General features: G+C 49.6%; 1 protein-coding gene across 1 annotated transcript; it reads left to right on the forward strand.

The window, feature by feature from the left end:
• Nucleotides 1-3,108: 3,108 nt before the first annotated feature.
• Nucleotides 3,109-24,749, forward strand: HCST (hematopoietic cell signal transducer). Its single transcript, XM_075327982.1, has 4 exons — nucleotides 3,109-3,259; nucleotides 10,397-10,420; nucleotides 23,262-23,402; nucleotides 24,113-24,749. The coding sequence occupies exons 1-4, from the start codon at nucleotides 3,205-3,207 to the stop codon at nucleotides 24,151-24,153; spliced, it is 261 nt and encodes an 86-aa protein (XP_075184097.1). The 5' UTR covers nucleotides 3,109-3,204; the 3' UTR covers nucleotides 24,154-24,749.

The following is a 24,749-nucleotide window of genomic DNA, read 5'->3' on the forward strand; positions in this document are numbered from 1 at the left end:
AAAGGCACCAAAGACTACAGTGAAACACAAATATCTACCCAAAGGCACCAAAGACTACAGTACCACGCAAATTTCTCCCCAGAGGCACCAAAGACTACAGTGCAACACAAATATCTACCCAGAGGCACCAAAGACTACAGTGCAAAACAAATATCTCCCCAAAGGCAAAAAAGACTCAAGTGCAACACAAATATCTACCAAGAGGCACCGAAGACTACAGTGCAACACAAATATGCCCCCAGAGGCACCAAAGACAACAGTGCAGCACACAAATCTACCCAGAGGCACCAAAGACTACAGTGCAACACAAATATCTACCCAGAGGCACCAAAGACCACAGTGCAACACAAATATGTCCCCAGAGGCACCAAAGACTACAGTGCAACATAAATATCTACCCAGAGGCACCAAAGACTACAGTGCAACACAAATATCTATCCAGAGGCACCAAAGACTACAGTGCAACACAAATATCTACCCAGAGGCACCAAAGACTACAGTACAACACAAATATCTACCCAGAGGCACCAAAGACTACAGTGCAACACAAATATCTCCCCAGAGGCACCAAAGACTACAGTGCAACACAAATATCTACCCAGAGGCATCAAAGACCACAGTGCAACACACAAAACTACCCAGAGGCACCAAAGACCACAGTGTAAAACAAATATCTCCCCAAAGACACCAAAGACTACAGTGCAACACAAATATCTACCCAGAGGCATCAAAGACCACAGTGCAACACACAAAACTACCCAGAGGCACCAAAGACCACAGTGTAAAACAAATATCTCCCCAAGGACACCAAAGACTACAGTGCAACACAAATATCTACCCAGAGGCACCAAAGACTACAGTGCAACACAAATATCTACCCAGAGGCACCAAAGACTACAGTGCAACACAAATATCTACCCAGAGGCACCAAAGACTACAGTGCAACACAAATATCTACCCAGAGGCATCAAAGACCACAGTGCAACACACAAAACTACCCAGAGGCACCAAAGACCACAGTGTAAAACAAATATCTCCCCAAAGACACCAAAGACTACAGTGCAACACAAATATCTACCCAGAGGCATCAAAGACCACAGTGCAACACACAAAACTACCCAGAGGCACCAAAGACCACAGTGTAAAACAAATATCTCCCCAAAGACACCAAAGACTACAGTGCAACACAAATATCTACCCAGAGGCACCAAAGACTACAGTGCAACACAAATATCTACCCAGAGGCACCAAAGACTACAGTGCAACACAAATATCTACCCAGAGGCACCAGAGACTAGAGTGCAACACAAATATCTCCCCAGAGGCACCAAAGACCACAGTGCAAAACAAATATCTCCCCAAAGACACCAAAGACTACAGTGCAACACAAATATGTCCCAAAGGCACCAAAGACTACAGTGCAGCACAAATATCTACCCAAAGGCACCAAAGACTACAGTGCGACACAAATATGTCCCAAAGGCACCAAAGACTACAGTGCAGCACAAATATCTACCCAGAGGCACCAAAGACTACAGTGCAAAACAAATATCTCCCCAGAGGCACCAAAGACTACAGTGCAACACAATTATCTACCCAGAGGCACCAAAGACTACAGTGCAACATAAATATCTACCCAGAGGCACCAAAGACTACAGTGCAACACAAATATCTATCCAGAGGCACTAAAGACTACAGTGCAACACAAATATCTCCCCAAAGGCACCAAAGACTACAGTGAAACACAAATATCTACCCAAAGGCACCAAAGACTACAGTGCCACGCAAATTTCTCCCCAGAGGCACCAAAGACTACAGTGCAACACAAATATCTACCCAGAGGCACCAAAGACTACAGTGCAAAACAAATATCTCCCCAAAGGCAAAAAAGACTCAAGTGCAACACAAATATCTACCAAGAGGCACCGAAGACTACAGTGCAACACAAATATCTACCCAGAGGCACCAAAGACTACAGTGCAACACAAATATCTATCCAGAGGCACCAAAGACTACAGTGCAACACAAATATCTACCCAGAGGCACCAAAGACTACAGTGCAACACAAATATGCCCCCAGAGGCACCAAAGACAACAGTGCAGCACACAAATCTACCCAGAGGCACCAAAGACTACAGTGCAACACAAATATCTACCCAGAGGCACCAAAGACCACAGTGCAACACAAATATGTCCCCAGAGGCACCAAAGACTACAGTGCAACATAAATATCTACCCAGAGGCACCAAAGACTACAGTGCAACACAAATATCTATCCAGAGGCACCAAAGACTACAGTGCAACACAAATATCTACCCAGAGGCACCAAAGACTACAGTACAACACAAATATCTACCCAGAGGCACCAAAGACTACAGTGCAACACAAATATCTACCCAGAGGCACCAAAGACTACAGTGCAACACAAATATCTACCCAGAGGCACCAAAGACTACAGTGCAACACAAATATCTACCCAGAGGCACCAAAGACCACAGTGCAACACAAATATCTCCCCAGAGGCACAAAAGACCAAAGTAAGAAAAGAGCAAACACAGATCTCAGAAAAGACATATTAAAAGTCTTCTAGAAATTTTAGGAACTCCTCATACAAAATTATTAAATTAATTTCCTAGACATTAAAAAATAAATCTCCTAAATTGTTTGTAAGGATGGGGCGATCAAACAGACTTTTATCCAATCACATGCTGCAGAAAGATTTGAGCTCTTGAAGTCCAGGAGCTGAAAAATAATCAGCAGAATTATGAATGCAGCTCTGGGTGCAACTGATACAATGAAACAATATAAGTTGCTCAACATTCTATGCAGATTTAAAGGGGAAGTGTTCCTAAAATTATGCCTTGGGCTGCTCTTTGTAATTATTCGTGATGGGGGAGGGCGTCTACTTGGTGGCCCCCCACTTGCCTATATAGACCCTAATAGGAGTCATCTACATGGTAACGATGAATTGCAGCTGTCTAATAAAGCTAATAAGAAGCTAATAAGAAGGTGCAGCTCCCCGACTGTATGGGTGGAGGAAGTTCACACGTTCTGGGCTGTGACTGTGCGTCTCTTGGTTCCCCCTCATAGGTTTTTGAAGGGCGACATTAGCTAGAAATGCGACATCCTGTCTATGAGTAAAACATAGAAGAAGGTTCGGGGTGGGGTATAAGGGGGGCAGCGACCGGAGCGGAGAGGAAGACAATGATGGGGATCCGACGGCTCGTCCTGTGCGCGTTCCTCTTCTGGCTTCCCAGGGGTAAGGACACATCTCCTAATTTCATCATATTGGGGTCAGGTTGTAGCAAATAAGATTGGACGGTCCTTACCGGAGCCTGGGATGTCGTTCTATATCTCCACACTACCTGTAATATACAGTATATATATATATAGTCATCATTTCACTGCTGCGCTGAATATATATATATGTGACTACTCCTGTCCGACTATAGCAGGAGAAAACACAGTGATATCTCTCTGAGTACAGATAATGTAGTAGATGTCACCTGCAGTCCTATGTAACACCACAGATAACACAGTGATAACTCTCTGAGTACAGATAATGTAGTAGATGTCACCTGCAGTCCTATGTAACACCACAGATAACACAGTGATATCTCACTGAGTACAGATAATGTAGTAGATGTCACCTGCAGTCCTATGTAACACCACAGATAACACAGTGATACCTCTCTGAGTACAGATAATGTAGTAGATGTCACCTGCAGTCCTATGTAACACCACAGATAACACAGTGATATCTCTGAGTACAGATAATGTAGTAGATGTGACCTGCAGTCCTATGTAACACCACAGATAGCACAGTGATATCTCTGAGTACAGATAATGTAGATGTCACCTGCAGTCCTATGTAACACCACAGATAACACAGTGATATCTCTGAGTACAGATAATGTAGTAGACGTCACCTGCAGTCCTATGTAACACCACAGATAACACAGTGATATCTCTCTGAGTACAGATAATGTAGTAGATGTCACCTGCAGTCCTATGTAACACCACAGATAACACAGTGATATCTCTGAGTACAGATAATGTAGTAGATGTGACCTGCAGTCCTATGTAACACCACAGATAACACAGTGATACCTCTCTGAGTACAGATAATGTAGTAGATGTCACCTGCAGTCCTATGTAACACCACAGATAACACAGTGATATCTCTGAGTACAGATAATGTAGTAGATGTGACCTGCAGTCCTATGTAACACCACAGATAGCACAGTGATATCTCTGAGTACAGATAATGTAGTAGATGTCACCTGCAGTCCTATGTAACACCACAGATAACACAGTGATATCTCTGAGTACAGATAATGTAGTAGACGTCACCTGCAGTCCTATGTAACACCACAGATAACACAGTGATATCTCTCTGAGTACAGATAATGTAGTAGATGTCACCTGCAGTCCTATGTAACACCACAGATAACACAGTGATATCTCTGAGTACAGATAATGTAGTAGATGTCACCTGCAGTCCTATGTAACACCACAGATAACACAGGGATATCTCTGAGTACAGATAATGTAGTAGATGTCACCTGCAGTCCTATGTAACACCACAGATAACACAGTGATATCTCTGAGTACAGATAATGTAGTAGATGTCACCTGCAGTCCTATGTAACACCACAGATAACACAGTGATATTTCTCTGAGTACAGACAATGTAGCAGATGTTACCTGAAGAGGACATATATACTAGGATGGGGGGAATATATACCAGGATGGAGAACAAATATACCAGAATGGGGACATATATACTACAATGGGGACATATATATCAGAATGGGCACATATATACCAGGATGGGGGACACATGTACCAAAATTGGGATATATTTACCAGGATGGGGACATATATACTTGGATGGGTGACATATATACCAGAATGGGGACATATATACCAGGATGGGGACATGCATACCAGGATGGGGACATATATACTAGGATGGGGAAACATGTACCAGAATTGGGATATATTTACCAGGATGGGGACATATATACTTGGATGGGTGACATATATACCAGAATTGGGACATATATACCAGGATGGGGACATACATACCAGGATGGGAGACATATATACCAGGATGGGGACATATATACCAGGACGGGGAAATACATACCAGGATGGGGACATATATACCAGGATGGGCCCAAGATGGGGAACAAAATATACCTGAGCCAGTTAGTTCTCATTTTTGTGCTGTGAGCTGGTCTCCATCATGGGGGAACAGCATAATCACCCTATTGGATGAGAATCCCACACATGAGTGGTCTCAGGCGCATTTACTGCTGGAGGACACAGGACTCATGACAATATATATATTATTTTGAAGGATGTTGTGCTGCTATTATTGTGTATCCAAGCCAACATCTCTTCAGTGATTAGATACAAACTTATATTTAATTCTGTGCTTCTATACATGTGTATCTAAACCTCTCCTGTGTGATACTGTATGCTGAGCTGTGTATCTAATCCTCTCCTGTGTGATACTGTCTGCTGAGCTGCGTATCTAATCCTCTCCTGTGTGATACTGTCTGCTGAGCTGTGTATCTAATCCTCTCCTGTGTGTTACTGTCTGCTGAGCTGCGTATCTAATCCTCTCCTGTGTGATACTGTCTGCTGAGCTGTGTATCTAATCCTCTCCTGTGTGATACTGTCTGCTGAGCTGCGTATCTAATCCTCTCCTGTGTGATACTGTCTGCTGAGCTGCGTATCTAATCCTCTCCTGTGTGATACTGTCTGCTGAGCTGTGTATCTAATCCTATCCTGTGTGATACTGTCTGCTGAGCTGTGTATCTAATCCTCTCCTGTGTGATACTGTCTGCTGAGCCGTGTATCTAATCCTCTCCTGTGTGATACTGTCTGCTGAGCTGTGTATCTAATCCTCTCCTGTGTGATACTGTCTGCTGAGCTGTGTATCTAATCCTCACCTGTGTGATACTGTCTGCTGAGCCGTGTATCTAATCCTCTCCTGTGTGATACTGTCTGCTGAGCCGTGTATCTAATCCTCTCCTGTGTGATACTGTCTGCTGAGCTGTGTATCTAATCCTCTCCTGTGTGATACTGTCTGCTGAGCCGTGTATCTAATCCTCTCCTGTGTGATACTGTCTGCTGAGCCGTGTATCTAATCCTGTCCTGTGTGATACTGTCTGCTGAGCTGTGTATCTAATCCTCTCCTGTGTGATACTGTCTGCTGAGCTGTGTATCTAATCCTGTCCTGTGTGATACTGTCTGCTGAGCTGTGTATCTAATCCTATCCTGTGTGATACCATCTGCTGAGCTCTGTATCTAATCCAATAATTTGTGATACTATCTGCTGAGCTGTGTATCTAATCCTATAATCGGTGATACTTTCATCTGAGCTGTGTATCTAATCTTGCTATTTGTGGTATAATATAGAACCACCGATGAGTGACCTCGCAGTAATCTCTTATTACTTCTCTCTGACATTGTTCCCCTTGTGACGCTAATTGGGGATAAATACTTCTTCGCCTCCTCTGAGGGGCACGACCCCACATTTCCGTAGCTCGGGGGTCTCGTGAGGATGTTCACACCTGTGGTTACTGTACTTGTCACTGCTGCGATGTGAATGTGCGGCACTATTATACACATATTATCCATCATATATATCATCCCGTTACTCACCAGTGCATGTGTGATACTGTCTGCTGAGCTGTGTATCTAATCCTACCCTGTGTGATACAGTTCCCTGAGCCGTGTATCTAATCCTCTCCTGTGTGATACTGTCTGCTGAGCTGTGTATCTAATCCTCTCCTGTGTGATACTGTCTGCTGAGCTGTGTATCTAATCCTTTCCTGTGTGATACTGTCTGCTGAGCTGTGTATCTAAGCCTATCCTGTGTGATACTGTCTGCTGAGCCGTGTATCTAATCCTCTCCTGTGTGATACTGTCTGCTGAGCCGTGTATCTAATCCTATCCTGTGTGATACTGTCTGCTGAGCTGTGTATCTAATCCTATCCTGTGTGATACTGTCTGCTGATCTGTGTATCTAATAATCTCCAGTGTGATACTGTCTGCTGAGATGTGTATCTAATCCTCTCCTGCGTGATACTGTCTGCTGAGCTGTGTATCTAATCCTCTCCTGTGTGATACTGTCTGCTGAGCTGTGTATCTAATCCTATCCTGTGTAATACTGTCTGCTGAGCTGTGTATCTAATCCTCTCCTGTGTGATACTGTCTGCTGAGCTGTGTATCTAATCCTATCCTGTGTGATACTGTCTGCTGAGCTGTGAATCTAATCCTCTCCTGTGTGATACTGTCTGCTGAGCTGTGTATCTAATCCTATCCTGTGTGATACTGTCTGCTGAGCTGTGTATCTAATCCTCTCCTGTGTGATACTGTCTGCTGAGCTGTGTATCTAATACTCTCATGTGTGATACTGTCTGCTGAGCTGTGTATCTAATCCTATTAGGTGATACCATCCGCTGGATTGGGGAATTGAGGGGGTCGGCGGGATCGGTGGGTTCAGGAGGATTGGGGAGGATTGGGGGGGTCGGCGGGATCGGTGGGTTCGGGAGGCGTGGGGGGAATTGAGGGGATCGTCGGGATCAGTGGGATTTGGGGGATAGAGGGGGATCAGCGGCATCGACAGGATCAGGGGATTGGGGGGGATCAGCGGGATCAGGGGATCATTAGGATCGGCGGGATCGGGGAAATTGGGGGGATTGGTGAGATTGGGGGGATCGTTCGGATCGGCGGGATCGGGGAGATCGGGGGATCGGTGGGATCGGGGGGGTCGGAGGGATCGGCGCATGGCACAATTCTCTATTGTTAGAGATAGTGATGAATTATTTGTTCAGATTTCATTGTTGTTAGTGATGAAGTTTCCCCAGAGCTGCGGTTCCGTGCGGCGCTGAGCTCTGCTGTGTGGGCGCAATCACCGGCTCATGACTAATACTAAGACTCCATTGGAACAACACAGAACCGACCGTACAGAAGCGGGTGACGGGGGCACTGCGGTACAGAGGCGTGGTCCCAGAAAGAGGGGTGTAAGATGAGCTACATGGAGGATCCTCCTCATCTCTGGGCGCCATGTGATGGAGCATGAGGAGACGAGCAGAATGATAGATAACAGCATGGGGATTTATTTAGAGTAACTTGGTATTTATTTTAGGGGGCGATCCAGCTAGATGTCCATGGGGCGATTCAGGGGGCGGTCCAGGTGGCTGTCCAGGGGGCGGTCCAGTGGATGTCCAAGGGGCTGTCCAAGTGCATGTCCAGGGGTTGGTCCAGGTAGATGTTCAGGTGGGTGTCCAGGGGGCGGGCTAGGTGGATGTTTAGGGGGCAGTCCAGGGGAATGTCCAGGGTGCAGTCCAGGTGAATGTCAAGGAGGCGGTCCAGGTGGATTTCCAGGGGGCAGTCCAGGTGGATGTCCAGGAGGTGGTCCAGGTGGATGTCCAGGGGGTGGTCCAGGTGGATGTCCAGGGGGCGGTCCAGGTGGATGTCCAGGAGGCGGTCCAGGTGGATGTTCAGTGTGCAGTCCAGGTGGATGTCCAGGGGTGGTCCAGGTGGATGTCCAGGGTGCAGTCCAGGTGGATGTCCAGGGTGCAGTCCAGGTGGATGTCCAGGGGTGGTCCAGGTGGATGTCCAGGGTGCAGTCCAGGTGGATGTCCAGGGTGCAGTCCAGGTGGATGTCCAGGGTGCAGTCCAGGTAGATGTCTAGGGGGCAGTCCAGGTGGCTGTCCAGGGGGCAGTCCAGGTGGATGTCCAGGGGGCGGTCCAGGTGGATGTCCAGGGGGCTGTCCAGGTGGATGTCCAGGGGGCGGTCCAGGTGGATGTTCAGGGAGGCGGTCCAGATGGATGTTCAGGGGACAATTCATGTGGATGTCCAGGAGGCATTCCAGGTGGATGTCCAGGAGGCGGTTCATGTAGATGACCAGGGGGCAGTCCAGGTGGCTGTCCAGGGGGCGGTCCAGGTGGATGTCCAGGGGGGGCGGTCCAGGTGGATGTCCAGGGGGCGGTCCAGATGGATGTTCAGGGGACAATTCATGTGGATGTCCAGGAGGCATTCCAGGTTGATGTCCAGGAGGCGGTTCATGTAGATGTCCAGGGGGCAGTCCAGGTGGCTGTCCAGGGGGTGGTCCAGGTGGATGTCCAGGGAGTGGTCCAGGTGGATGTTCAGGGGGCGGTCCAGGTGGATGTCCAGGGGGCGGTCCAGTTGGATGTTCAGGGGACAATTCATGTGGATATCCAGGAGGCATTCCAGGTTGATGTCCAGGAGTTGGTTCATGTAGATGTCCAGGTGGCTGTCCAGGAGGCGGTCCAGGTGGATTTCCAGGGGGCGGTCCAGGCGGCTGTCCAGGGGGCGGTCCAGGTGGACGTCCAGGGGGTGGTCCAGGTGGATGTTCAGGGGGCGGTCCAGGTGGATGTCCAGGGGGCAGTCCAGTTGGATGTCCAGGGGGCAGTCCAGGTGGATGTCCAGGGGGCAGTCCAGTTGGATGTCCAGGGGGCGGTCCAGGTGGATGTCCAGGGGGGCGGTCCAGATGGATGTTCAGGGGACAATTCATGTGGATCTCCAGGAGGCATTCCAGGTTGATGTCCAGGAGGCGGTTCATGTAGATGTCCAGGGGGCAGTCCAGGGGGCAGTCCAGTTGGATGTCCAGGGTGCGGTCCAGGTGGATGTCCAGGGGGCAGTCCAGTTGGATGTCCAGGGGGCGGTCCAGGTGGATGTCCAGGGGGCAGTCCAGGTGGATGTCCAGGGGGGCGGTCCAGATGGATGTTCAGGGGACAATTCATGTGGATCTCCAGGAGGCATTCCAGGTTGATGTCCAGGAGGCGGTGTCCAGGGGGCAGTCCAGGGGGCAGTCCAGGTGGTTGTCCAGGGGGCGGGCCAGGTTGATGTCTACAGAGCAGTTCATGAGGATATCCAGAGGGTGGTTCATGTGGATGTCCAGCGGGCGGTCCAGGTAAATTTGGGGGTGGATGTCTAGGGGGCGGTCCATACAGTGATTGACAGTCCTCAGGACTCATAATCAAGATTCAGGGAATTAGAAGGAATATTTCCCCACAAATCTATATATCAAGACGCTGAGCTCTGATATCTGAAGATGCCGCTGATCTGACAATTATATATGGGCCCAACGTCCATGAAGCTTCTTAAAAAATAGGATTTCAAGAAGGAGGTGGTGTCGGATTTTTATACATACACAATTACCATGATTCCATATATTGATATATACAATAACTATACCCAGTGTTATTCATCATAGTCATCATGAAAACCTCCATTCTTTACACTGCAGGCTGATTGTTAGAGAACAGGGAAATTGTGCATTTTACTTTTACCCAAAATGTAATTAGACTCATTGCAATTGTGTAATCTCTCGTCTCCCTTTATTTTCAGCATTTGCCGGCCAATCAGAACCAGGTAAAGTATAATAATTGTCATCATTGCATAGAACAGATCAGTCTCCACAGTCCCATCATCCCGGACATCATCTCATGTATCGGAGACAGAGCAGCTCTGGATTGGAGCAGCCATTTCCTTACATATTGGATTATAACCACTAAGGGGTTAATAGTGGAATAATCACTCATTCCCCCACTACACGGTTAAACTTCTTCCGGTGCACATGCCGGTCTTCTATACTTAGTGTCCTAATTATCTGGAACTTGTAAAAAATACTTTTTAAGTGTCTCTTCCCTTCATCACATTTATATCAGCACTATAGGTGCTGGAACATCCTATCTCTCACTTCCCAGCATGCATTGCTCCTGCCTTTGTCCAATAGTGTCCTTGAAGTGAAACTCTGACTCACTGACTGTTTGCAGTTTGACAGACAGTAGACTGTCCTCACTACCTGTATAGACACAAATAGCTACCTAACTTCCTGTGAGGAGACAAAGACCCCCCAATTAATTAGGAGAGCACAAGACCAACCCCCACTTCTTGCAGGGACAGTGTCCTTCCCTCACTTCATGTAGAGAGGTAAATGCTTGCCCCCACTTTGTGTAGAGAGACAAAGACCCCCTCCTATTTCATGTAGAAACAAAGACCTGCCACCACTTCCTGTAGATAGACAAGGACCTGCCCCCACTTCCTGTAGAGAGAGAAAAATCTGACCCTACTTCCTCCAGAGTGACAAATATGCACCAACATCCTATAGAGACAAAGCCCCACCCCCACTTCCTGAAAACTGACGAAGACCCGGCCCGACCTTCTTGTAAAGAGACCAATCCCCACCCCACTTTCTGTATAGAAAGAAGGACATGCCCTCACTTCCTGTAGAGAAACAAGGACCTGCCTCCACTTCCTGTAGAGAGATAAGGACCTGCTCCTACTTCCTGTAGAGAGACAAAATCTGACCCTACTTCCTCCAGAGTAACAAATATCCACCAACATTCTATAGAGACAAAGCCCCACCCCCACTTCCTGAAAACTGACGAAGACCTGGCCCGACCTTTTTGTAAAGAGACCAATCCCCACTCCACTTTCTGTATACAAAGAAAGACATGCCCCCAGTTCCTGCAGAGAAACAATGACCTGCCCCCACTTCCTGTAAAAAGACAAGGACCTGCCCCTACTTCCTGTAGAGAGACAAGGACCTGCCCCTACATCCTGTAGAGAGACAAAAATCTGACCCTACTTCCTCCAGAGTAACAAATATCCACCAACATTCTATAGAGATAAAGCCCCACCCCCACTTCCTGAAAACTGACGAAGACCTGGCCCGACCTTTTTGTAGAGAGACCAATCCCCACTCCACTTTCTGTATACAAAGAAAGACATGCCCCCAGTTCCTGCAGAGAAACAATGACCTGCCCCCACTTCCTGTAAAAAGACAAGGACCTGCCCCTACTTCCTGTAGAGAGACAAGGACCTGCCCCTACATCCTGTAGAGAGACAAAAATCTGACCCTACATCCTCCAGAGTAACAAATATCCACCAACATTCTATAGAGACAAAGCCCCACCTCCACTTCCTGAAAACTGACGAAGACCCAGCCCAACCTTCCTGTAAAGAGACCAATCCCCACCCCACTTTCTGTATACAAAGAAGGACATGCCCCCAGTTCCTGCAGAGAAACAATGACCTTCCCCCACTTCCTGTAAAAAGACAAGGACCTGCCCCTACTTCCTGTAGAGAGACAAGGACCTGTCCCCACTTCCTGCAGAAGAGACAAAACTCTGACCCCACTTCATCCAGAGTGAAAAAATATCCACCAACATCTTATAGAGACAAAGCCCCACCCCCACTTCCTGTAGACTGGCAAAGATTCACATCCATTTCCTAAAGAATGACATAGACCTGGCCTTCCTGTAGAGAGACGAAAACCTACCCCAATTCCTGTAGAGAAACAATAACCTGCTTCCACTTCCTGTAGAAACAAGGACCTGTCCCCACTTCCTGTATAAAGACAAAGACCCATCCACACTTCCTATAGCGAGACAAAGACCTGCCCCCACTTCTTGTAGAAAAACAAGGACCCACTCCCACTTCCTGTAGAGAGACAAAAAACGGCCCACACTTCCTGTAGAGCAGGGTTCCCCAACTCCAGTCCTCAAGGCCCATCAACAGTGCATGTTTTCCGGATTTCCTTAGCATTGCACTGCTGTTGGAACCAGCACCTGGGCAGGTAATTACATTAACACCTGTGCAATACTAAGGAAATCCCAAAAACCTGCACTGTTGGTGGGCCTTGAGGACTGGAGTTGGGGACCTCTGCTGTAGAGAGACAAAAACCTGCCCCCACTTCTTATAGAGAGATTAAAAGCTGTCCATACTTCCTGTAGAGAGACAAAGACCCACCCCACGTCCTGTAGCGAGAAAAAGAGCCACATCTACTTCCTGTAAAGAAACAAAGACCTGTCCCCACTTCCTGTAGAGAGATAAAGACCTGCCTCCACTTCCTGTAGAGAGAAAAAGACCTGTCCCCACTTCCTGTAGAGAGATAAAGACCTGTCCCTATTCCCTGTTGAGAGATAAAGACCAACCCCACTTCCTGTACAGAGAAAAAGACCCGCCCCACTTCCTGTACAGAGATAAAGACCCGCCCAACTTCCTGTACAGAGATAAAGACCCACCCCACTTTCTCTAGAGAGATAAAGACCTGCCCCCACTTCCTGTAGAGAGACAAAGACCCGCCCACTTCCTGTAGTGTGATAAAGCCCTGTACCACTTCCTATAGAAAAATAAAGACCTGTCCCTACTTCCTGTAGACTGACAAAGACACATCTCCAGTTAGTGTAGACTGACAAAGACCCACCCCAACTTCATGTAGAGAGATAAAGACCTGTCTGTACTTTCTGTACAGTGATAAAAACCCGCCCCATTTCCTGTAGAGAGATAAAGACTTCCTGTAGAGTCAAAAACCTGTCCCCACTTCCTGTAAAGAGACAAAGACCCACCCCCACTTCCTGTAGATAGATAAAGACCTGTCCCCACTTCCTGTAGAGAGACAAAGACCCATCCCCACTTCCTGTAGATAGATAAAGACCTGTCCCCACTTCCTGTAGATAGATAAAGACCTGTCCCCACTTCCTGTAGATAGATAAAGACCTGTCCCCACTTCCTGTAGAGAGACAAAGACCTGCCCCCCTTCCTGTAGATAGATAAAGACCTGTCCCCACTTCCTGTAGAGAGACAAAGACCTGTCCCCACTTCCTGTAGATAGATAAAGACCTGTCCCCACTTCCTGTAGAGAGACAAAGACCTGTTCCCACTTCCTGTAGAGAGACAAAGACCTGTCCCCACTTCCTGTAGATAGATAAAGACCTGTCCCCACTTCCTGTAGAGAGACAAAGACCTGTCCCCACTTCCTGTAGATAGATAAAGACCTGTCCACACTTCCTGTAGAGAGACAAAGACCTGTTCCCACTTCCTGTAGAGAGATAAAGACCTGTTCCCACTTCCTGTAGAGAGACAAAGACCTGTCCCCTTTCCTGTAGATAGATAAAGACCTGTCCCCACTTCCTGTAGAGAGACAAATACCTGTCCCCACTTCCTGTAGATAGATAAAGACCTGTCCCCACTTCCTGTAGAGAGACAAAGACCTGTTCCCACTTCCTGTAGAGAGACAAAGACCTGTCCCCACTTCCTGTAGATAGATAAAGACCTCTCCCCACTTCCTGTAGAGAGACAAAGACCTGTCCCCCTTCCTGTAGATAGATAAAGACCTGTCCCCACTTCCTGTAGAGAGACAAAGACCTGTCCCCACTTCCTGTAGATAGATAAAGACCTGTCCCCACTTCCTGTAGAGAGACAAAGACCTGTTCCCACTTCCTGTAGAGAGACAAAGACCTGTCCCCACTTCCTGTAGATAGATAAAGACCTGTCCCCACTTCCTGTAGAGAGACAAAGACCTGTCCCCCTTCCTGTAGATAGATAAAGACCTGTCCCCACTTCCTGTAGAGAGACAAAGACCTGTCCCCACTTCCTGTAGATAGATAAAGACCTGTCCCCACTTCCTGTAGAGAGACAAAGACCTGTTCCCACTTCCTGTAGAGAGACAAAGACCTGTCCCCACTTCCTGTAGATAGATAAAGACCTGCCCCCACTTCCTGTAGATAGATAAAGACCTGCCCCCACTTCCTGTAATCTGCCTTGATGTCTTTGGACATGGATTACATTTTACAACAGGCAGGGGGTGACAAGTATATTGGAGGCAGTTTTCACTTTTCCGAGGTAAGACAATGTATTCATACCCTACCCAATGAGGTCTGGATGTTTGGAATCACAGTAAAGGCCCCGTCACATGCAGCGACGTATCTAACGATATATCGCCAGTGTGAGGTAAATCCGGAGATATGACGATAAATCATGATATTCAAGTTATGTCAGGAAGCCCTCTCCTGGTGTCACCCCCCCCTTTCCTTCACACAACTTGTTTAGCAACCCATCCCAGGGCCATCTCCTGTGATATGGAAATTAGGTGATGTGGGAACAAAGGACACAGGATGACTCCCTGCCGTCACCCTGTAACAAGAGTTGTATCTCATTATAAGGCTCTGGAACTAGCCAGACAGAACGACTCCAGTAAAAAATGGTTCATATCTCGCAAGCCATATTTCCGATAAATACGGCAACCATAAAAATGGTGTTTTCGCATGCGGACGATGCTGGCACACCTTTTTTATGGGAGCGGGAGCTTGGGAAATACCCCAGGCGTGATATCAGCCAATGTGGAACTAGTAGACAAGTCATGAAACCTCTCATTCTGTAGCTAAATTCATAACTGTCACAATGAGAGCATTGGCGTCCGCCTACGACGCTCCCAGGCCAAGTTATGGCCATATTCCATGTTGTGGATTTTGTCCATAACTCCAGCCAGGGGTGGAGCAGTGCTCCCTCTGAGGTCACGAAGGTAGGAGGGGACCTGGATTTGCCCAGGTTGATAACCCTACTTCGGCCATTTTCCAGTGTTCTTTCGCTGGGGGTCACGTGCAGGAAACATCTGTGGGAGTTCCTGGAAACCTGGTCTACAGCGCCCCCCTGTGGCCAGACGCACAAGGTAACCGATTGAATTGCATACCTGTTTGTAAACCATGCTTTATCTGTAACTGTACTCTGACATATGTATATTCTGTAGATTCCCTATTGTATATATTGTAGTTTCTAGTGTGCTTTAGGCTGATTAAATTATATAATTAATCTTGGGCTGTTCTGTTATCTCGATCTTGAATCCCACGTCTGTGTGTTCGGCTAATAGTTACCGTGAAGCGGTTGGTGGCAGCGAGTTTGTGCCAAGGATTATTGTGGGGAGGCCAGTGAGATTCGGGGAGATTTTATATATTCCGCCGCGGAGGTCGGGGGAATATATACCCTACTCTCACCGGGGACCCTTCAATAATCGGCATAAGTAGTATAGCGGCCTCCTTGCTTATTGTCGGGCAATTCCATAATTGGCCTGACTATAAGAGGGGCGCTAGAGAGCGCGTCACGTGCTCTGTCTGTCGGTCGGGAGGTATAAAGGAGGGGTGACCCCCACTTGTTACCCCCCGATTGTGACGTACTGGTAGCCAGCGCGGGGGATTTCTGAGTGACCCCCCGGTGGTTTGTGACATATTGGTGGCAAGCGGTGGGATCGAGATAATAGTGTGTGTGAGTGTGAGACCCATACTCCCAGACACTAAAGACTGCCTGCAGCAGCTGTGGCTGCTGGGGTCTTCAGACTAGCTCAACACTAGAGTGTCAGAGTGCAGATACTGTAAGGTGTGTGGAGGCATCAGGTGTCAGTTCTGTGTCAGTGACCAAAAGTCTGCAAGAATGGCTGATGGCACCAGGAGCAGAGCTAGGCAACTGGCCAATGCTAAAGCAGGAGCCGAAGAGAGGGAGAACGGTGCTGTGGACAGTAATGAGGAGGTTGCCCACGAGTCCTCCAGGAGCTCGACGCCAGAAAACAGCTCTGCAGAGGACATTGCACAACCTGGCACTGCTGGACAAGATGAGGAGCAGCTCACCCAAGGGTCCTCAACGAGCCAGATGCCAGCCCTCCGCTCTGCAATGGACAGTGAATCACCAGGCTCCGCAGCGGGCCGCAGATCACCACGTGCCATTCCACCGAGCCTGGGAGGCTCGGATAGCCTTCTTCAAATGGCTATGGCCCTTCTCCAGGCTGGAGACCAGAAGGGCTACAAGGAACTCCTGGCAGAGCGCAGGGCAGAGCGGCAGGCAGCGCGTGAAGAGCGCCAGGCAGAGCGTGAGGCTGCGGAGCGACGGCAACAGGCAGACCGTGACCACCAGCTGCAGCTAGCTCAGCTCCGGCCCTCATCAGCCACACGTGACCTTCAAGACACCAAACTTCCAAAGGTCCGTGTTGAGGACTTCCCAGTGCTGGAGAAGGATGGAGACTTGGACTCTTTCTTGACTGCTTTTGAACGGACTTGCCTGCAGCACCATCTGGACAAGGACCAGTGGGCCAAATACCTGACCCCCCGTTTAAGGGGTAAGGCCCTGGATATCCTTGGGGACTTGCCTGCTGAGGCAGATCAGGGCTACGACATCATCAAGCGGGCCCTGATCCAACAGTACAACCTCACTCCGGAGTCCTACCGCAAGAAGTTCCGGACCCTGCAGAAGGGACCAAAGGACTCCTGGGCTGACCACCGGCGGGCACTTGCCCGAGCTGCCGACCACTGGACCCAAGGCCTGCAGCTTTCCACCGGACCGGAGATCCTGGACTTGTTCATCACGGAGCAACTCTTGTGGAACTGCCCTGAGGATCTCCGCCAGTTCATCCGAGACCAGAAGCCAAAGGGGTCCACGGCTACAGCTGCCCTGGCCGATGACTACACCAACAATCGGGCTCCTGAAGCCAGGAGAGCAGCCACCAGCAGCACCTGGAGAGGGGGTAAGATGAATTCTGCGACTGCCCCACCTGCCCCTAGACTGCAGGGGGTGTCCCCCTCAACTCCCCTCTCCAGGCCCGTGGCAGAACCAAGACGGTGCCACCAGTGCAACCTACCTGGACACTTCAAGGCCATGTGCCCTCAGCGTCCCAAGGCCCCGGCTCCGTCCCCGTCCCAAGGGCCGCCCAAGGTGTATTGTGTGGGTGGGGGTGGTGGTAGGTCCCTGGACAGCTTCCAACCTGTCACCGTCGGCCGGTCTGTGACCATAGGACTGCGAGACAGCGCCTCGGAGGTGACTCTGGTGCGGCCTGAGATGGTGTCCCCCCAAGACTTGATCCCTGGAAAAACCCTCGCTGTCTCCGGGATTGGAGGCATTGACCCGGCGCTGCCTGTTGCTGACATTTATGTGGACTGGGGCGCAGGGCGAGGGGTGAGGGAGGTGGGGGTAACTGATCGGATCCCCGCAAACGTGCTACTTGGGACAGATTTGGGGCAGATAACCTCCCAGTTTGGGCCCCAACCAAGGGCTGAACCTTCAGCCAGTACTGACATGCCTCCGGACAATGTTAATGTGTTATCTATGAAGGATGTAAGGGAGGAGGGAGTGAACTCTGATATTTCTGCTTGCATAGACACCATAGACACACACACAGCTGCAGCTGTGACAGGGGAGGGGGTCAGAGAAAGGTGTGACAATGCCTCTACAAGTAATCAGCCTGTGAGCTGGGATCTGTTGCCCTCTGCAGGGATAAGCAGAGAGCAGGGTGCTGCAGGGGGAGGACCAGTGTGTGGGGTGGGGGCTACCACAGCAAATGTGGGGTCCCCAGAGATTTCACAGCGGGGTTCTGTTGCTGCAGGAGGGGAACAGGCAGGTGAGATTGGGGCCGGTCCAGGAGCGGAAGTGCTCCCAGGTAAGATCTCGGTGCATGGTTCCCCCACAACCGGGGTGTCAGGAAGCCAGGTAGGTCTGCCTGAACCGGCGACTTGGTCAGGAACGGAGGAGGAGCAGGCACGACCCACGGTCGCAGCGGCTGTGGCCGCTGTCACCCGCAGTGGGAGTGCTGGAAGCCAAGGGGCCTCCCGGAGGTCCGATAGCTCTTCCCCTTCTGACCAAGTGGCAGCCGAGTCAGGTGGAGGCCAGGACACAGGTCCCGGGGTACTGACCGAAGATGTGACAGTCTCGTCGATTCTGGCCACATCTAGTCAGGGGTTTCAGGCAGCGTTAGAAGCTGACGACAGCCTGAAAGCTCTTAAGGAGCAGGCGGCACAGCCTCCCTCGGACTCGGACCCGGAGCGAGTGGTCTGGGACCAAGGACGGCTGTACCGGGCCACGGTCCAGCAGGGTTCACCGGAGGCGTGGCCCAGGGACCGACAGTTGGTGGTACCCTATCCGTTCCGGACGGAGTTGTTGCGGATCGCACATGAGATTCCGATGGCCGGACACCTAGGGATCGCTAAGACCAAGGCCAGGTTAAACCAGCATTTCTACTGGCCAAAAATGGGGGCCGATGTGGCTGCCTACTGCCGTTCGTGTGAAACCTGTCAGAGAGTGGGGAAGGCGGGGCCACGCCCCAAAGCCCCACTGGTATCTCTGCCCATCATCGATGAGCCTTTCAGGAGGGTGGCTGTGGATCTGGTCGGCCCGCTGGCCATCCCCAGCAGCTCCGGGAAACGCTTCATACTGACGGTAGTGGACTATGCCACCCGGTACCCAGAAGCAGTGGCCTTGTCGTCCATTCGGGCTGACAAGGTGGCCACCGCATTGCTGGAGATTTTCTCCCGAGTGGGTTTTCCCCAGGAAATGCTCACTGACCGGGGGACCCAATTCATGTCCCAGCTGATGGAGGCCCTCTGTAAGCAAGTCCAGGTGCGACATCTGGTGGCCAGCCCGTACCATCCACAGACTAATGGCCTGTGCGAGCGGTTCAATGGCACCTTAAAGCAGATGCTTAAGATGTTGGTCGACTCCCATGGGCGTGACTGGGAGCGGTATCTCCCACACCTGTTATTTGCTTACCGGGAGGTTCCACAGGCCTCAACAGGATTCTCACCGTTTGAGCTCCTGTACGGGCGACGTGTGCGGGGCCCCCTGGCTCTGGTGAAAGAGGCTTGGGAAGGGGATTTGGCCACCCCTGGAGTGTCGGTTATCGAGTATGTCATGCGCTTCCGGGACAAAATGCAGGCCTTGACGCAACTGGTACACGACAATATGGCTCAAGCCCAGGCCGATCAGAAGCGTTGGTACGACCAGAACGCTTGTGAGAGGACCTACCAAGTGGGTCAAAAGGTGTGGGTACTGGTCCCCGTACCACAGGACAAGCTTCAGGCAGCCTGGGAAGGCCCATACCTCGTGTACCAGCAGCTCAACCCTGTGACGTACCTGGTCACCCTGGACCCTGCCCGTGGAAGGCGGAAGCCCTTCCATGTGAACATGATGAAGGCACATCATGAGCGGGAGGCATGTGCGCTCCCCGTGTGCAACCTGCCCGAGGAGGGAGAAGCGGAAACCCTCTTGGATATGCTAGCCCAGGTTAGGGCAGGCGGATCCATTGAGGATGTGGAGGTTGGCCACCAGCTCTTGGAGGACCAACGGTCCCAGCTGTGGGCCACCCTACACCCCTTCCGGGGGTTGTTTACCAACCAGCCCGGAAGGACTGACTTGGCTGTCCATCACGTGGACACTGGGGATCATCCCCCGATCCGGCGTTCAGCATATCGGGTCTCCCTGGAGGTGCAGCAACACATGCGCCAGGAGATTGACGAGATGCTGAAGCTGGGGGTGATCCAGGCATCCAACAGCGCTTGGGCCTCGCCTGTAGTCCTCGTCCCTAAGAAGGACAGAACCACTCGGTTCTGCGTGGACTACAGGGGGCTCAATGCTGTCACGGTCGCCGATGCGTACCCAATGCCACGCATCGATGACCTGCTCGATCAGTTGGCCGGGGCTCAGTACCTGACCATCATGGACCTGAGCCGGGGATATTGGCAGATCCCCCTGACTCGCAAGGCCAGGGAACGCTCTGCCTTTATTACCCCATTTGGACTGTACGAGTCCACGGTGATGCCATTCGGGATGAGGAATGCCCCTGCCACTTTCCAGCGGATGGTCAACACCCTGCTCAAGGGACTTGAAGGGTACGCGGCCGCGTACCTGGATGACATTGCCGTCTTCAGTCCCACCTGGGAAGATCACCTAGAGCATCTAGCACAGGTGCTCAGGCGGGTCCACCGGGCAGGTTTGACCATCAAGCCGGGCAAGTGTCAGCTGGCCATGAGCGAGGTCCAGTACCTCGGTCACCGGGTAGGCGGGGGAACACTGAAGCCCGAGCCTGAGAAAGTGGAGGCCATCGCATCCTGGCCCACCCCCAGGACCAAGAAGCAGGTGATGTCCTTCTTAGGGACCGCCGGGTACTATAGGAGGTTTGTTCCACGCTATAGTAGCCTGGCAAAGCCCTTGACGGACCTCACCAAGAAGAAGCTGCCCTCTGCAGTCGATTGGACAATGGACTGCGAGACAGCCTTCCGGGCCCTAAAGGACGCCCTGTCCAGCCCGCCCGTGCTACAGGCAGCCGACTTCACGCGGCCGTTTGTAGTACAGACCGACGCCAGTGACTTCGGCCTCGGTGCGGTACTCAGCCAGGTGGACTCTGCGAGCCAAGAGCACCCAGTCTTGTACCTGAGCAGGAAGCTGTTACCGAGGGAAGTGGCCTATTCCACAATGGAGAAGGAGTGCCTGGCCATAGTGTGGGCCCTGCAGCGTCTGCAACCCTATCTATACGGGCGCCACTTCATCGTGGAGACGGACCACAACCCCCTCAGCTGGTTGCACACCGTCTCTGGGACGAATGGGCGACTGTTGCGATGGAGCCTTGCGCTCCAGCAATACAACTTCACCATTCGCCACAAAAGGGGCCGTGACCACGGTAACGCAGACGGGCTGTCCCGACAAGGAGAGGTCGCGGACGGGCGCACGGGGGAACACCGGAGTGTGCTGCCCCCTAGCGCCCTCAAAAGGGGGGAGGTGTGAGGTAAATCCGGAGATATGACGATAAATCATGATATTCAAGTTATGTCAGGAAGCCCTCTCCTGGTGTCACCCCCCCTTTCCTTCACACAACTTGTTTAGCAACCCATCCCAGGGCCATCTCCTGTGATATGGAAATTAGGTGATGTGGGAACAAAGGACACAGGATGACTCCCTGCCGTCACCCTGTAACAAGAGTTGTATCTCATTATAAGGCTCTGGAACTAGCCAGACAGAACGACTCCAGTAAAAAATGGTTCATATCTCGCAAGCCATATTTCCGATAAATACGGCAACCATAAAAATGGTGTTTTCGCATGCGGACGATGCTGGCACACCTTTTTTATGGGAGCGGGAGCTTGGGAAATACCCCAGGCGTGATATCAGCCAATGTGGAACTAGTAGACAAGTCATGAAACCTCTCATTCTGTAGCTAAATTCATAACTGTCACAATGAGAGCATTGGCGTCCGCCTACGACGCTCCCAGGCCAAGTTATGGCCATATTCCATGTTGTGGATTTTGTCCATAACTCCAGCCAGGGGTGGAGCAGTGCTCCCTCTGAGGTCACGAAGGTAGGAGGGGACCTGGATTTGCCCAGGTTGATAACCCTACTTCGGCCATTTTCCAGTGTTCTTTCGCTGGGGGTCACGTGCAGGAAACATCTGTGGGAGTTCCTGGAAACCTGGTCTACAGCGCCCCCCTGTGGCCAGACGCACAAGGTAACCGATTGAATTGCATACCTGTTTGTAAACCATGCTTTATCTGTAACTGTACTCTGACATATGTATATTCTGTAGATTCCCTATTGTATATATTGTAGTTTCTAGTGTGCTTTAGGCTGATTAAATTATATAATTAATCTTGGGCTGTTCTGTTATCTCGATCTTGAATCCCACGTCTGTGTGTTCGGCTAATAGTTACCGTGAAGCGGTTGGTGGCAGCGAGTTTGTGCCAAGGATTATTGTGGGGAGGCCAGTGAGATTCGGGGAGATTTTATATATTCCGCCGCGGAGGTCGGGGGAATATATACCCTACTCTCACCGGGGACCCTTCAATAATCGGCATAAGTAGTATAGCGGCCTCCTTGCTTATTGTCGGGCAATTCCATAATTGGCCTGACTATAAGAGGGGCGCTAGAGAGCGCGTCACGTGCTCTGTCTGTCGGTCGGGAGGTATAAAGGAGGGGTGACCCCCACTTGTTACCCCCCGATTGTGACGTACTGGTAGCCAGCGCGGGGGATTTCTGAGTGACCCCCCGGTGGTTTGTGACAGCCAGGGTCACTGATTCCGGGACGCACATCCGGCATCGTTAGGGACGTTGTTGCATGTGACAGCAAGGAACGACCATTAACAATGGAAAATACCTTATCGTCCATTGTTGGCACGTCGTTCCTTTTTATAAAATCGTTGATTGTGGAGGACGCAGGTTGTTCATCGCTCCCGAGGCAGCACACATCGCTACGTGTGACACCTCAGGAACGACAAACTGCAGCTTACCTGGGCCGCCAGCAATGAGGAAGGAAGGAGGTGGGCGGGATGTTACGTTCCACTCATCTCCGCCCCTCTGCTTCTATTGGGCGGCCGCTTAGTGACGCCGTTGTGATGCCGAACGGAATCTCCCCCTTAGAAAGGAGGCGGTTCGCCGGACACAGCGGCGTTGCTGGGCAGGTAAGTACGTGTGACGGGTCCTAACGATTTTGTGTATCACGGGCAGCGATTTGCCCGTGACGCAAAAACGACGGGGGCGGGTGCTTTCACCAGCGATATCGCTGTGTGTAACACCCCCTTAAGCCTTTACTGTTAGATTTGTTGTATTCTACAGGTGTTACAATAATTACCTTCACCCGAGGTTTTGCTCATCAGGCTTATCATCATCATCTGTCTTTTTCTTGCAGACTCGTCTTGTGGAGACTGTTACCGGATTGATACCCCAATTCTGGTTGGGGTGGTCCTCGGAGACGTTGCCCTTACAGTTATTATTATACTGGTTGTTTACTATTGCACTAAAAAAAGTTTCCAAAAACGTCCAATCTATGGTACGGGGGAATATTTATAGAATTTTGACATTTTGTATCCAATGCTCTTTGGCTTTGTGCTACTTTAATTGCTTTACATGATAAAGTAGCCTTTGGTTATTTTCCTAATGCAAGTGAGGAACGCTAATCACTTTCTCGTTAAGTTGAGCTCCATATTCAGTTATATAGTGAAATCGTTAAGGAGAATTCCACAGTTTTGGGAAATCTCCTTCTAATCTAATCGAAGCTCACTGAGCACCGGCAGAAGAAATTTAGACCACACAGAGAGCTGGTATAAATTCCTTTCTCAGTGAAAAGAAGGTGCACATGTCACGTGCTTTATTGTTACAAGCCTTTTTATAGAGCAATAGTAGGTTAATCTTTTAGCAAAATTTCTAAGTATGCCATTGGTTATATTAAAGCATATGCAAAAAGCCTGTGATGTTTCTTCATATTTGGGATTTCCTCTCCAGCTCCTCCTGTTTTCTGACCCACCATAACTTGCAGGGTCCCTGTCACGTAGCTCACTAGTCATAGATTAGATGCAGCCAGTCATCATTATCAACATCTTCATTCTGTTCCCTTGTATTAGACATCATCGGCAGACTTCAGTCTACACATGCTTCAGTATGTTGTTACTCATATAGAAAAAATAGCTTGGTTATAGAAAAGCATATAGAAAAATATATTGTATTCTCACAAAATGACTGTTCTGTTCTTCTATTTTCCAGACGATGGCAAAGTCTATATGAACATGCCGACGACCAGATAAAAAGTATTCCACCCCTAAGAGTCCTCCTGAGACTATCAATAATCAATTTATCTATATGTTTTATATCTTCAAGAAAAAATCTCATTGCTACTGACAATTCAAAAATATTATTCTTTATTATATAGATGGAATAATTAAGGTTTGCGACTGTAGGAAGCAAATAGCAAAAATAGGAATGACCTTTAATTGTATCCATAACCTTTGATCAATGGGTGAGACATATTGTCTATAAGAATTGGGAATTCCAGGTTTGGTAATTAGAACTATTCCAAAAATTGAGCTTAAACAAGAAATTGTTGCTAAAAAGTCAAGTGGGTGGATATCAATCACTGATTAGCACCTCCCCCTGAACTACTAAGCAATTAAATGTATCGAAATACAAGTTATATTGAATCTATAGTGGTCAGGGATATAAAAAAGAAACAAAATATTGTTGCCCTCAGTCTTATATGTTATTATAGTGCTCAGTATGCAGTCAGCTCTTTAGTGCCCTCTAATGGTGGCTACAAGCAATAACAATTATACCATGTAACTGTTTAGCTCTTTTCTAGATGTTATTATGTATCATTCTTTATATTTGTGACCAGTTTATTTGT

The sequence above is a fragment of the Anomaloglossus baeobatrachus genome, chromosome 11 (genome assembly GCF_048569485.1).
Source record: "Anomaloglossus baeobatrachus isolate aAnoBae1 chromosome 11, aAnoBae1.hap1, whole genome shotgun sequence".
Lineage (NCBI taxonomy): Eukaryota > Metazoa > Chordata > Amphibia > Anura > Aromobatidae > Anomaloglossus > Anomaloglossus baeobatrachus.

Excerpts from the sequence above, each read along its gene's own strand:
- HCST (XM_075327982.1), top strand. The coding sequence starts at position 3,205 with ATGATGGGGATCCGACGGCTCGTCCTGTGCGCGTTCCTCTTCTGGCTT. Across the intron at positions 10,421-23,261 it reads TGCCGGCCAATCAGAACCAG|ACTCGTCTTGTGGAGACTGT; the intron begins GTAAAGTATAAT and ends TTTTTCTTGCAG. Across the intron at positions 23,403-24,112 it reads CCAAAAACGTCCAATCTATG|ACGATGGCAAAGTCTATATG; the intron begins GTACGGGGGAAT and ends TCTATTTTCCAG.